General features: G+C 38.9%; 1 protein-coding gene across 2 annotated transcripts in view; it reads right to left on the reverse strand.

The window, feature by feature from the left end:
* The window catches only part of LOC126190976 (WD repeat-containing protein 73-like), a 117,723-nt gene that overhangs the window by 44,749 nt on the left and 59,101 nt on the right, over positions 1 to 13,873 (reverse strand). Inside the window, exons 1-2 of one of the 2 annotated variants that reach the window (XM_049931656.1) lie at positions 12,779 to 12,933; positions 2,320 to 2,542 (exon numbers count right to left, since the gene is read on the reverse strand). In XM_049931656.1, coding sequence (XP_049787613.1) covers positions 2,320 to 2,526 — 207 coding nt within the window. In that variant the 5' untranslated portion in view covers positions 2,527 to 2,542; positions 12,779 to 12,933. Of the gene's footprint in view, positions 1 to 2,319; positions 2,543 to 12,778; positions 12,934 to 13,873 lie in introns of those variants that run through there. The other variant, XM_049931648.1, reaches the window with a different exon arrangement.

A 13,873-nucleotide genomic window follows, 5' to 3' on the forward strand; every position in this document is an offset into this window, starting at 1 on the left:
GTTAGGAAAATAGGTGTGGACCACACACATCACACAAAGAACGGGGCTATGTGTCTTAAATAAACAAGATTCGTAATTTCATACCAAAAGAAGGTTACTTACAAATAACGTGTCTTATAGTATAGCAAGTAGAGATGGGGGATCCGCTCTTGAACTAATTCATAGAGTTCAATCTTTCAAAGGAGTGAACAATCAGTGATTCAGAAAAAAAGAACGGTAGCTCCAAACGTTTCCCACGGCAGAGAGAGGGGGAGAGAGAGAGAGAGAGAGAGAGAGAGAGAGAGAGAGAGAGAGAGAGAGAGAGAGAGACGGAGCATATCAGCAGCGCCTCTGCTGGTCAGAGCACAGTGCACGCCACACAACACAGCCAGCGCCGGCCTCTGCCCTGCTTCTACCTTGGCTGCCTGCATTGTGCAGTGCCCCATTGGATTTTGTGTTTCACATATGCCGTGCCGTCTCTGCGCGTCGTCTGCCGTGTGCACTGTGCAGTGTCTGGCGCAGCTTAACTTCGCATCGCACTCTGTCGGCGATCGTTTCAGTCGCACATCCTGCCCTCTGGGCAGTTGATGCGAGCAACAGGACAGAGAGCCACCTAGCGGATAACATAGGAACTACTTGCAAAAACCTGCTCGCAAGGGAACGGACGATTTGTCTCGGAGCGGGTGAGTTCACCGCTCCCCCCCACCCTCGGAACTCGCCCGCTCAACGCTCACCCCACCGTCTCGACTCTAGCTAGAGCGTCGAGCAAAGCGACTCAGGTGTCACTCTGGTCTCTGCGGTCTCAGCTCACGCAGTAATACAGCTCGCGGCTCGACCTGCTCGACTCAGCGCCTCTGCATCGGAGTTCGTCCCCACTGGATATTGTTCTTCGTAGTAATACCGCTATGTATATTACATTATTATGTTATGTATACATCAATTGTTTTTATTTTATTTTTATTTGTTTAAACTGATTAGATTAGGTTCCTGATGACTCCTCTTACTATAGGATTTTTATTATGGACACTCGAATTTACGCTTTAATTACGAGCGAACCGATAAACGTATCGCAAAATGTGATACACCAATATTTTCCTTGTTTTATTCTGCGTAAGGCTATATGCAGCACTTTCGTTTTACAGTCAAATTTATATATTTTTTTCTTATTCTGGTACGGATTTTGCGATTTTAGGCGTCTTCGAAAGGAAACGTTCACTTTAAAAATATATGGCTTGCGATGTATTTGTATGAGGTTAATGAAATTTTAATACATTATAGCCAAATATATTGTTAATGTAAATCTCAAGTTACAACATTTTCCGATCACCCAAAAAACCACGATAGTGCAAAATAAATCAATAATCAAAAACTTTGTCATATTGTGGAAATTTCAATAAACAATACAAAATTCTTACTCATTATCTGTGTTACTTCAAAATAGGATCAAATAAGATCAAAATACAGGTATAGTACTGGAATAAACCAAGTTTAAAGGGCAATGTGCCTTCCATTTATTTTCTATTGTAAATGAGTGGTGAGTCATGAAAAAGAGCTAATTCATTTCAGGGAGTGAACAGTTCTGATCCAATCTCTGAAAAGAACAGTTTTGCCCATCTCTAATAGCAAGTAGTCACAGAATGTCAAAGAATAACAGTTGGCATGGCTAGGCAAAGTTACAGCCCTTCTCAATTGATAACATCATCATCAACGATGAATGTCATGTCTAAAAATTGAAAGAATAGAGTTAGGCATCAGAAACTGATCCTTGATTAAAAACAATAAAGTAGTAACTCAAACGAAACAGTTGGGGACTGTCCCAATGCAATATAGAAGAACGGGCAAAAACAGGACTGACTTGTGTTAAAATCATGAACTGTTGTCAATTTACCAATTAAAATATGTTCCTGTTGGCCTCTGTCAAGCAATAGACAATGCTCCTCATAAATGTTATCCAGAACAGTCCTGTAGTCATCGAAGAATAAAGTAAAGTTAGTGATGAAAATTAATGAAATTAATGTATTTAAATCTACTGGACGTTATTTTAGCCGCTTTGGGGGCTACCAATAACCAAAGGAAGAAGTTTATGCTGCGGGTCTATTGGACTTATTGTTTAGTTACATATTTTAATAGTTATGACATGTATATTTAAACAATTTTTTACTGTATGAAATGTCAATCTCAGAATCTTTATCTTCATAAAATCACACAGAAACTTAGGAAATGAGATCCATAAATAATAAACAAACACAGAATCTGCCAGATACAACATATTACAATATGGTTGGACAAGCTGTAAAAAAGCACAAATTTCAATATTCCATTTAACAAAAGAAAACTTACATCTACTAATGGTGCAGAAGTAAAACCACCACTTATTTGTTTCAAATCATTTTTCTCTAATCTTGCCTGATCAGGCAATTCAGTCAGTGACTTTGGCAGCATTAGCTCCATGACTTCATCATTTCCTCTTCTATCTTTTCCAAATACACATATGCTTTTTTCACCAGATAAAAACAGACGATATTTGGGTGTTTCAAATTTGAACATCTGAAGTACACTGTACCTGTAAAATACGAAAATTTGGAAAATTATACACCATAACTAAGTCTTCTTACAAAGTGTAGCAATGTTGTGTGTATCAAAGACTATCTATGAAGTAGGAAATATCTTCTGTAGACTCCTACAAACTTTCAAGAATTTTGAGTTGATCACCTTCAACCATGCCCTCGACAAACACTCATTATTTAAGATAAAAATCAAAATTTTACATGAGTTACTTTTGCTCTCAAATGTTATTTGTTTTTTCTTTCCATAGATTGCTTTGTTTACATGATCCTCTATTGTCAACTTCAACTTATTGCTGTAATCCTACATTACTTTGCACCTGGCTGTTTATTCTGTAACTGTAAGCAAAAACTGCAGTGAATTAAATTAAAATGTGCAATCTGTAGGTCATTTTGAATAAATGAACTTCCCCACCAGTTTTACTGAGAGCCTAGAATTTAACATTGAACCTGAGCCACAGAGCTTATTTTTTCATTACCTGGTGTTGCTGCTTCATTCACACAATGAAGTGCCACACTCCTGTGCAATGGTCTGGACCATTGAGTACTGATAGTTATTTTTCCGATCAGAGTCACATGAATTGGAATGTGTAGTAGTAAAATGCAAAGAAGGAGAGAAAAAGTAAAATAAAATGATATACAATAAAGGCTGTAATTGTACTCCTTTCAAAATACAGAAGTATGGGGAAAACACTGCTTACATAATAAGATTTTAGGCCATTTTTACACCCAGTAATCAGAAACACAATGGAAGAAAGTTAATGAAATATCTACAGGATTTTCTGCAATGAGGTGACAGACTTTCAGAAGAAGAATAAACATACAAAACTGAGTACGTGAACTTCAGGCCGGATACACTACAATCGAAAGGTACAACACAATATAGCTGGTATCACAACTAAACATGAACCACCTTCAGAACTTATGAAATGATTCACTGTCCACAGGATGCCTCATCACCATAGGAGGTCCAATCATTAGATATGTCATACAGAGCCATTTGCCTATTGGATTTACAAATAACCCCCACCTTCAATTCTTTAAGGAACCAAACTCTTACATGTAACACACCTTCAAACATCCAATTACTTTACAAATGCGTTAATGACTTAATACTGGATGTTAAGCACGTAAAGTCTTCATCACTGAAGACACAAAACCCTAGTTATGTTGGTTTTATTAGCTTTAGATAATTCACTTTTAGACTAATGAAAAAGTAAAAATAAAAAATGGGTAAACTATATAAGCAATATTCCCTTTATATGTACATGTATTCTCTGGAGGTTGTCAATACGAAAAAGTTTCGAAAAGGTTGTTGTTGCGGTCTTCAGTCCAGAAACTAGTTTGATGCAGTTCTCCATGCTACTCTATTCTGTGCAAGCCTCTTCATCTCTGAATAACTACTGCAAGCTGCATCCTTCTGGATCTGCTTAGTGTATTTATCTCTTGGTCTCCCTCTACGATTTTTACCCTCCATGATTCCCTCCAATACTAAATTGGTGATCCCTTGACGCCTCTGAATGTCCCCTACCAACCGATACCTTCTTCTAGTCAGGTTGTGACACAAATTCCTCTTCTCCCCGATTCTATTCAGTACCTCCTCATTAGTTACATGATCTAATCTTCAGCATTCTTCTGTAGCACCACTTTTCGAAAGCTTATATTCTCTTCTGAAGTAACCTATTTATTGTCCACATTTCACTTCTGTACACGGTTACACTCCATACAAATACTTCCATAAAAGACTTCCTGACACTTAAATCTATAATCAATGCTAACAAAATTCCCTTCTTCAGAAACGCTTTTCTTGCACACTGCCAGTCTACATTTTATATCCTCTCTACTTTGACCATCATCAGTTAGTTTGGTCCCCAAATAGCAAAACTCATCTACTACTTTAAATCTCTCATTTCATAATCTAGTTCCTTCAGCATCACCTGATTTAATTCGACTACATTCCATTATCTTTTATTTTCCTTTTGTTGATGTTCATCTCGTATCCTCCTTTCAAGACATAGTCCATTCCATTCTACAACCCTGTCTCACTCCCTTCTCAACCACTGCTTCCCTTTCGTGCCCCTCAATTCTTACAATTACCATCTGGTTCCTGTAGAAATAGTAAATAGCCTTTTACTCCCTGTATTTTACCCCTACCACCTTCAGAACTTGAAAGAGCATAGTCCAGTCAACATTGCCAAAAGCTTTCTGTAAGTCCACAAATGCTAGAACCTACCTTCTAAGATAAGTCATAGGGCCAGTGTTGCATCACGTGTTCCAACATTTCTATGAAATCCAAACTGATCTTCACTGAGGTCAGCTTCTACCAGTTTTGTCTGTAAAGAATTCGTGTTAGTATATTGCAACTGTGACTTATTAAACTGATAGTTCGCTAATTTTCACACCTGTCAACATCTGCTTTCTTTGGGATTGGAATTGTTATAAAGTGTGAGGGTATATTGTCTGTCTCGTACATCTTGCTCACCAGATGGAAGAGTCTTGTCATGGTTGGCTCTCCCAAGGCTATCAGTAGCTCTAACGCAATGTTGCCTACTCCCAGGGCCTTATTTTGACTTAAGTCTTTCAGTGTTTTGTCAAATTCTTCACACAGTAAAATATCTCCCATTTCATCTTCAGCTACATCCTCTTCCATTTCCATAATGTTGTTGTTGTCTTTAGTCCAGAGACTGGTTTGACGCAGCTCTCCATGCTACTCTATCCTGTGCAAGCTTCTTCATCTCCCAGTACCTACTGCAACCTACATCCTTCTGAATCTGTTTAGTGTATTCATCTCTTGGTCACCCTCTATGATTTTTACCCTCCGTGTTGCCCTCCAACACTAAATGGGTGATCCCTTTATGCTTCAGATTATGTCCTACCTAATTTTCCATAATATTGCCCTCAAGTACATCCTGGTATAGACCCTCTATATTCTCCTTCCACCTTTCTGCTTTCCGTTTTTTGCTTAGAGCTGGTTTCCATCTGTGCTCTTGATATTCATACAGGTGGTTCTCTTTGTCCAAAAGTATCTCTAATTTTCCTGTAGTGATATAGGCTTCCACATCCTTACATTTGTCCTCAAGCCATCCCTACTTAGCCATTTTGCACTTCCTGTTGATCTCATTTTTGAGATGTATGTATGCCTATTCACCTGCTTCATTTATTGCATTTTTATATATTCTCCTTTCATCAGTTAAATTCAATACCTCTTCTGTTACCCAAGGATTTCTACTAGCCCTCGTCTTTACCTACTTTATCCTGCCTTCACTGTTTCATCTCTCAAAGCAACCCAGTCTTCTTCTACTGTATTTCTTTCCCCTTTCTTGGCAATCATTCCCTAATGCCCTCTCTGAAACTCTCTAGAACTCTGGTTCTTTCATCCAAGACCCATCGCCTTAAATTCCTACTTTTTTGCAGTTTCTTCAGTTTTGATCTACAGTTCATAACCAATAACTTGTGGTCACAGTCCACATCTGGCACTGGAAATATCTTACTATTTAGAACCTGGTTCCTAAATCTCTGCCTTACCATTATATAATATATCTGAAACCTTCCAGTGTCTCCAGACTTCTTCCACATATATAACCTTCTTTAACGATTCTTAAACCAAGTGTTAGCTCTGTGCAAAATTCTACCAGGTGGCTTCCTCTTTCATTCCTTACTCCCAGTCCATATTCACCTGCTACTTTTCCTTTTCCTACTATCGAATTCCAGTCCCCCATGACAATTAAATTTTCATCTCCCTTAACTATCTGAAAAATTTCTTTTACTGCATCATACATTTCTCCCATCTCTTCATCATCTGTGGAGCTAGTTGACATATAAACTTATACTACTGTGGTAGGTGTGAGCTTCACGTTTATCTTGGCTACAATAATGCGTTCACTGTGCTGTTCATAGCTGCTTATCTGCATTCCTATTTTTTGTCAATTATTAAGCCTACTCTTGCATTACCCTTATTTGAGTTTGTGTTTATAACTCTATATTCACCTGAACAGAAGTCTTGTTCCTACTGCCACCGAACTTCACTAATTCCCACTATATCTAACTTTAACCTATCCATTTCCCTTTTCAAATTCTCAACCTACCTGCCAGATTAAGCGATCTGACATTCCACACACTGATCTGTAGAATGCCAGTTTTATTTCTCCTGATAACAACGTCCTCCTGAGTAGTCCCCACCTGGAGATCTGAAGGGGGCTATTTTACCTCCAGAATATTTTAGCTAAGAGGACATCATCATCATTGAACCATACAGTAAAGCTACATGCACTTGGGAAAAATTACGGCTGTAGTTTCCCCTTGCTTTCAGCAGTTTGCAGTACCAGCACAGCAAGGCTGTTATGCTTGATGTTACAAGGCCAGATCACTCAATCATCCAGACTGTTGCCCCTGCAACTACTGAAGAGGCTGCTGCCTCTCTTCACGAACCACACATTTGTCTGGCCTCTCAACAGACACTCCTCCATTGTGGTTGCACCTACGGTACAGCTATCTGTATCACTGAGTCATGCAAGCCTCCCCACCAACAGCAAGGACCATGGTTCAGTGGGGAGGGGGGTATCCATTCATATATTATTCAAATCTATGCTCTATTCACTAATGACCTCACCAATGACAGGATTTTAAGTGCTAAGCATAATACATTCTTTTTCAGGTTTAAAAAATTGTTATTATGCCGAATATTTACTTATTTAAGCTATGCACAACCTTCAAAAATGCAATTGTACCAACTTACTGGAGGGGGGGGGAGTGTGTTTACTGGATTACTCCATTCTAAGGATTTACCTGATTACTCTGATGAGCATTTAAACTAGTTCTCTGAAACGAGTTTATTCCTGCCCTGTACAGCATATGTAATGGTTAATAAAAAGTTGTGTGCATGCAAAACAAAACTGCCAAGGGACCATTCGAACTTTCTTCAGTATGTTTCCCACAGATTACTGAGAAACACTAAAACTAAGTGTTCAACTACAGCAGGCAGGTGTTCTGCCTCTGCCATTGTTTGTCCAACTCAATGAAGCCAGAGACAATTGAGTCATACATTCACCGGCTTCACTAGTATTTTATGGTGGTTAAGGCTACAAATCCCACTTGCAATGGGCTTCCTTTTGTCTTCTATAGATTAACAAATATTCCATTTGCTTTAGAAATTATCACCACTTGCGAACTGGTAACATTATCATTCATAAGATCTGTAATTTCCTGGAAAGGCAGGAATGTCATTTAGCTCTAGCAACATTGAAAATTACAAACTGTGTCTAGCCTGCCACAGATGGCTTCCCTTTGCAGCCCTATAAAAAATAGAATGAGTCTTTTTGCAAGCTACATATGAGAGACTTGTTTGTGTGTATGGTTACAAGCTGGCTATTTGGTTGGTTGGTCGATTTGGGGGGGGGGGGAGGTGACCAAACAGCAAGCTCACCAATACCATCTGATTACATAAGGACAGGGGAGGGAGTCAGCTGTGCCCTTTCAAAGGAACCATCCCAGCATTTGCCTTTCGCAATTTTAGAGAAATCACAGAAAACCTGAATCAGGATGGCTGGACGTGGATTTGAACCATCGTCCTCGTGAATGTGAGCTCGCTATTTACATATTACTGTCACAGTGACTTAAATTTAATGAAAATAAACATATTTGGCATTAGGCATATTAATAGTGAAATAGATTTAATTTAATGAGTGAGGCAAATATTTTTGTCTTCTATATCACACATACTACTAGTTTTTAACTAAGTTTGTCTACTAAACAGAAGGAGTCGCCCAAAAGAAAGGATCTTAGATTGAATTTAGAGAAGGCTCTTAGATTGAATTTAAAGTTCACTTTGTTACCTTTCATATGATTTCTGTTATCGAGTATATGAGCAAAGATTTTTGTGGCTATGTACTAAACATATTTCTGAGTAATGAAGCTAATATTTTTCTCTGATGATGTACCTGAACATTACTTATTGTCTCAAATGGTGTTGCATTATTTCTGACAGATTTAATTAACAATGATGCATTCATTGTACAAGTGCAGTTCGATTGACAAATTCCTTGAATATACATGTGCAAGATGACAGTGAATATCACACATTATTGTGAAAGCTTGCTTCTGTAGAGTCAATACTTTCTCCAGAAATGGTAAATTGCCACATAAAAGTATTCCATAAGACAGTCATGAGTGGACTCTAACTCATTCACTGAATCATTTTCATGTGCTGCATTAACAGTTAGCAATATTCTGTTTATTGTACTGAACTAAATATGCCTTTTTTAAAGACAGATTTCATTTGCAGAATACCACTTGACAAAACTCCAAAGTGGCACCTGTATTTTCTTGACATAATCTCTCTAACAGAATAAATATAGCACTCACTTCATCTGAAAAAGCACAAACTTTTTTTAAGCAAGAACTTAGTGTGGAAGTAATTCCTGCAGATTCCTACATTCAAGACAAAGTGAGGTTCACCACCAAAAAGGAGACTTACAAAGAAGCATTAAGGCTCTTCGGCTAAAGTGGAGGTGTTCTTGTAACAGTTCACAACACAATCAGCAATCCTACAATTGCTGTCAATCCTTGGTAGTCTCATGTTTAGATATCATCATAGTTTTGGTTATGATCACCAGAGGCATGTACTTACCTGGATTGTGCATAATCAGCTCTTGAAAATTCTCAGTCTTGCAGTGTTATATGTCATGTTTCCAAAAGCATGATAAATCTGACTGTCTCTAAGAAGTTTGGCTTGTCACATTCAGGCTGATTATAGAAAAATTTTACTGCCACTAATGTTCATATCATGTAAAGTTTGTGAAAACATGGGTAAGAGACACTGCGGCTCTTATAGAGGCATATAGACAGTTCTTTTTCCCTCGTTCCATTGCGAGTAGAGCAGGAAAGGGAGTGACTAGTAATGGTACAGAGTATTCCTCCCATGCACTGTATGATGATCTGCAGAGTATGTATACAGGTGTAGATTAAATGTAGATTCCTCATCATGTCAAGAGCAAAGCAAACATCAGCAGATGAATGCTTGGAAATAAACAGTTATGAGACAGTCAAGTACCTAGGGGTCTGTCGGGCAGTATCCCTGCATTATTCTCAGCATTTCAAGCCTTCAAGTTCAGTTTCAAATGAAGCCATGGGCATCTGCAACTTTAATTAACCTTTGTAGTACTTTACCATTGCCTACAGTGGCAGTGTTTGGTTTCCACACTGCATTGTCTAATAGGGTACGAGTATATTCCAGTTTATGGTGCAATCAGCATTGAAGCAGCACATCAAAGCATTTGTTGTGCATTCTGGTAGTGAAAAAGCAAGCAGCAGAAAATATATTTGGCTTAATGCTTTCACGGCATTCAAATTTTATATCGAAGACACGGCCAACTTAATATTAGATAACAGTTCCTCCTTTCAGGCTTCAAGTGGCCTGTGGCATTTAGTTAACCACCAACTTCTTAGTCCAATAACTAGGATGTGCAAGTAATTTCACAGAACACATCACAATGAAACTAATAACTGTCCTCTCTTTTTCCTAATCAAATTCCATCCACATTAAGGCATGACATAAAAACCTTATTAGGCAGTTTACAATTTCAAGGAAAGATTGAGCTAATTCTCTACAGAAGCATTAAGAAATAAATTCTACTTATGGGCTGATTGTAAATATACACTACTAACTACTGAAGCAGGAGTGGCAGAGCTCTATGGCAGGTATAACAAAATGGAACACATGCAGCCATCCTTTGGATGTTGTTATACAGCTACCAGTTTTGGCAATTCAATACACCATCTTCAGGCCTTAACTGACACTGAGGGGGTGAACTCCCATTATATACATGACGCCATCAGTGGCCAATATCCATGAGCTGGTTTCTGTAGACTGTAACAACAATGTTGTCTCTGCAACAATCAAGTTGGTATTGACATTACTGTTACAGTCTACAGAAACCAGTTAATACATGTTGGCCACTGATGGCATTGTGTGTGCAATGGGAATTCACCCCCTCAGCATCAGTTAAGACCTAAAGATGGTGTATTGAATACTGAAAGGATGTTTGCAGGTGCTCCATTTCATAATGTAAGTGAATGACCTAAGTCCCTCAAATCTTCAATCAGAATGATGGACATGGTAGGTGGTGCAACTAGGCTGGAAGATGTCAAGAAGCCAGTAATCCACCATTCTGGGTGGGGTACCAGAGTGTCCTGGCCAGTGGGTGATGGCAGCAGCGATTCTGTAAGAATGCTGACCACAGCTGTGTGCGGCAACTCGCAGTGCAGACTAGAGACTACGCGACAGCACAGGACAGTGCGCACTGCAGCATGCACAATCATGCCACGGACATAGCACTGATAAGATAACTATTGAAAGCAGCAGTGTCTGCCCGTGTGGGCAATGGTGACCACATGCCCAAAGTGTAGAGCTCCAATGTAGAGGCTCATCGGTTGGAGGATGCTAAGTCTACAGCATTGGACTCAGTGGTAGTAGTAGGGCTGCAACTAACTACAACACAGTCTGGTGGTGAAGACTGGCTGATCCAGATGAGGCCCAGATGAAATGCACAGACGAACTGAGGAAATTATTCTTCTACATATGATGTCACCATCTAAGCTTGAGATCGTAGCAGTGCTGAAGCTACTGTTATTGTGAAAGCTTATATCTTGTGTGCGCACATGCAGATAAGTTGTGGCTTGTTTATTCAGATGCTATAAGACAAAAATGCCTGGTTTTGTGGTCCCTGGTTGTTTGTCTTACAATGGGAAGATGAAGGGAACTGGACTTACCTACCATCAATTCCTCTGAGATGTACAGCTTCTACGAGTACTGACCACAAAATGTTATTGGAAAGGCCATATTAATGTGATAAATACCTTACCTCACAGCATTTTAAATCAGATAGTTATTCCAGGACTTGCGAGCGAAGATTTTAAATATATCTGTCAGAAAGGTTCTGAGACCTGCTGTAGCGTGTGTGAATCTTCCCGTTGGTACATGTGTTCGCACAGTTGTTGAAAGACAAAAGAAAGCAAGGCAGGCAGATCTGGGTGAGAACAGGTCTGAAAGTGGAGCTGGAAACATTTTAAAACTTTACATCCAAGAAACAAAGCTGATCAGTCCACATTAACTGATTTACTGAAGTCAGAAAATAAAGAACTGTCTCAGCTCCAGAATCGAGTGACAGAATTAAGAGCATAGGAAAAAATTTCTCTAACTTATGTGCAGTGTTCTCAAAGTAAAAGAGAGAGTTTTGAGAGAGTACCTTAAGGCCTTTCGTCACAGACAAAAGGAGTCAATTGGCTACAAATAATCTAGCTCCTAATAATGTGAAGGATGTTTTGAAGAAAATTTTCTCTGAAACTCGAATCAGATGTTCGCTCTCCGGGAAGAAGAAAACCAAGTGGAAATGAGAGGACATATTCAAAGCAGTGAAATTCACACTCTCTCTACGAAGTGTCACAAAGTCTTGTGTTCCACTATTTGGTCAGCATTAAAGAGACTGTTCTCAAGATAGTTCCAGTGTCACCATGGAGAGTTGAGTGACACATTTCGATGAAAGCTGAGGCACAGTCACTGTCTGACATCGAGCGCATATGTGCGCTCTCTCTTTCGGTGGGTGGATGGGGAGGCGTCTTTTGACGAAATGAACGTCAATGGGAGGTGACATTTGACGAAGTGTAGGATTGTATTGTATGCCCATGTAGTACCGTGCTTGTGGATTTTCAGGAGGGAAACAGTTGATATTTTACGACTCTGATATTCAGATTGTGACCATTCCGCGAGGCCTTGCTCCTACTACTTACGTCGTGTACCCCTTTTTGATCCAAATGGTTACCACGTCAGTTCTGTCAGCGACCGGGCAATGTACTGCCACTGAGCGTGGCTAAGAGGTGGTGATACACTTCGCTCTATAGCTCAACAACTCAACATGATAATGTTTAAATGAAAACCTTATACTAGCAGTGAGACATGCAGTGAATTATAAAAGATGAACTGAGGTTGGATCTGTAGGCTGAAATCCTGAAGGGTAACAATACTGCTCAAAACAGACTCTTATAAAGCCCTTTCTTTTTCAGAAATGCACAATGTATGCAAATGGTGACCACATGCAAATATCTCATTAAATAACTGCTCAGTATCAAACAGCAGTCCAAAATTTGGAATTACTTTGTGTAGATATTGCATTTACACTCAGCAGCATGCGCTAAATAATAAACTACAACAGTGCAATAAACTCTGGAAAATCTGAACTCACTCTCAACGTTCGCTAGCATGAGCTTAATCATTCCCTGGGAATCTGAAATTTTATAGCCATCAACGCTATTAATTTCAACTAAAACAGTTCAAGTCCATCACAACATAAATCCGTTAAACGACGAGTCTTTACAAGAGCACAACTGCTATGACATACAACAGAAGCTAAGTTGCTCGTGCGAGATCTCGTTTCTAACTGAACTGCTTCCGAAGATTCAAATCAGCGTCGCGAGACGCACAAATTATCACACGCGCCCAAGATATTAAGCACCGTTACACGAAAGTAACGCTCGCGTCTTACATCCGCCGATAACTTTACAGAATCCAGACGAAACCAAGACTGAAATACCTCACCGAATACTCCGGCCACAGGATAACAGACGAAAGAGCGAGACCTTTGCCCTGCACGCTTCTTTAAAGGTTCGGTCACATGACCACTCCACGATTCAGTAAAGGTACTTTCAGCTTGACCACCACTCTCAATTTTCACAATAATTTCATAGAAATACTAATGATAAAACATATGGAAAATCTTTTTGCCCTGACCTATTAATAAACTTATTTATGCATTATTTCAGCTATTTTAAAAAACTCTATCGTCACATCCTTCAATTCGAAACACTAACTTGACCTATTTTACAAATCACAATTATAATTAAATATACATCGAATGTTACGGAACATTAAAGAACGAAGCACATGCTGGTAAGATCATTTGTGTATATGTGGAGGATTCCATACTAATGGCACCATTTACGTAAATAAAGTACATAAATTGTTTGTAAGATTATGGTATATTTGTTTAATTAGAAAAGTAACCTGTCATTATATTGATGGTATTATACTCTCTCATCTGGTGCATCGTAAGTGTGACTTTCGTGATGAGTTCAACTGTTACAATTTGTTATAAGCAATAACGGTAATAATGTTAATAACTATTTAACTATTAAAGCTTCAAACATGGATTTATGTTTAATGTGCTTGTCCCACTGACGCGAATCCAAAGCTGCCATTGGTTTCTTTCTAACAGGCTTCTAGGCGGAATTTGAAGATATTTTCATTAAAATTATATTAATAACAATATTCCATATTCCAA

The sequence above is a fragment of the Schistocerca cancellata genome, chromosome 1, assembly GCF_023864275.1.
Source record: "Schistocerca cancellata isolate TAMUIC-IGC-003103 chromosome 1, iqSchCanc2.1, whole genome shotgun sequence".
Classification (NCBI taxonomy): Eukaryota; Metazoa; Arthropoda; class Insecta; order Orthoptera; family Acrididae; genus Schistocerca; species Schistocerca cancellata.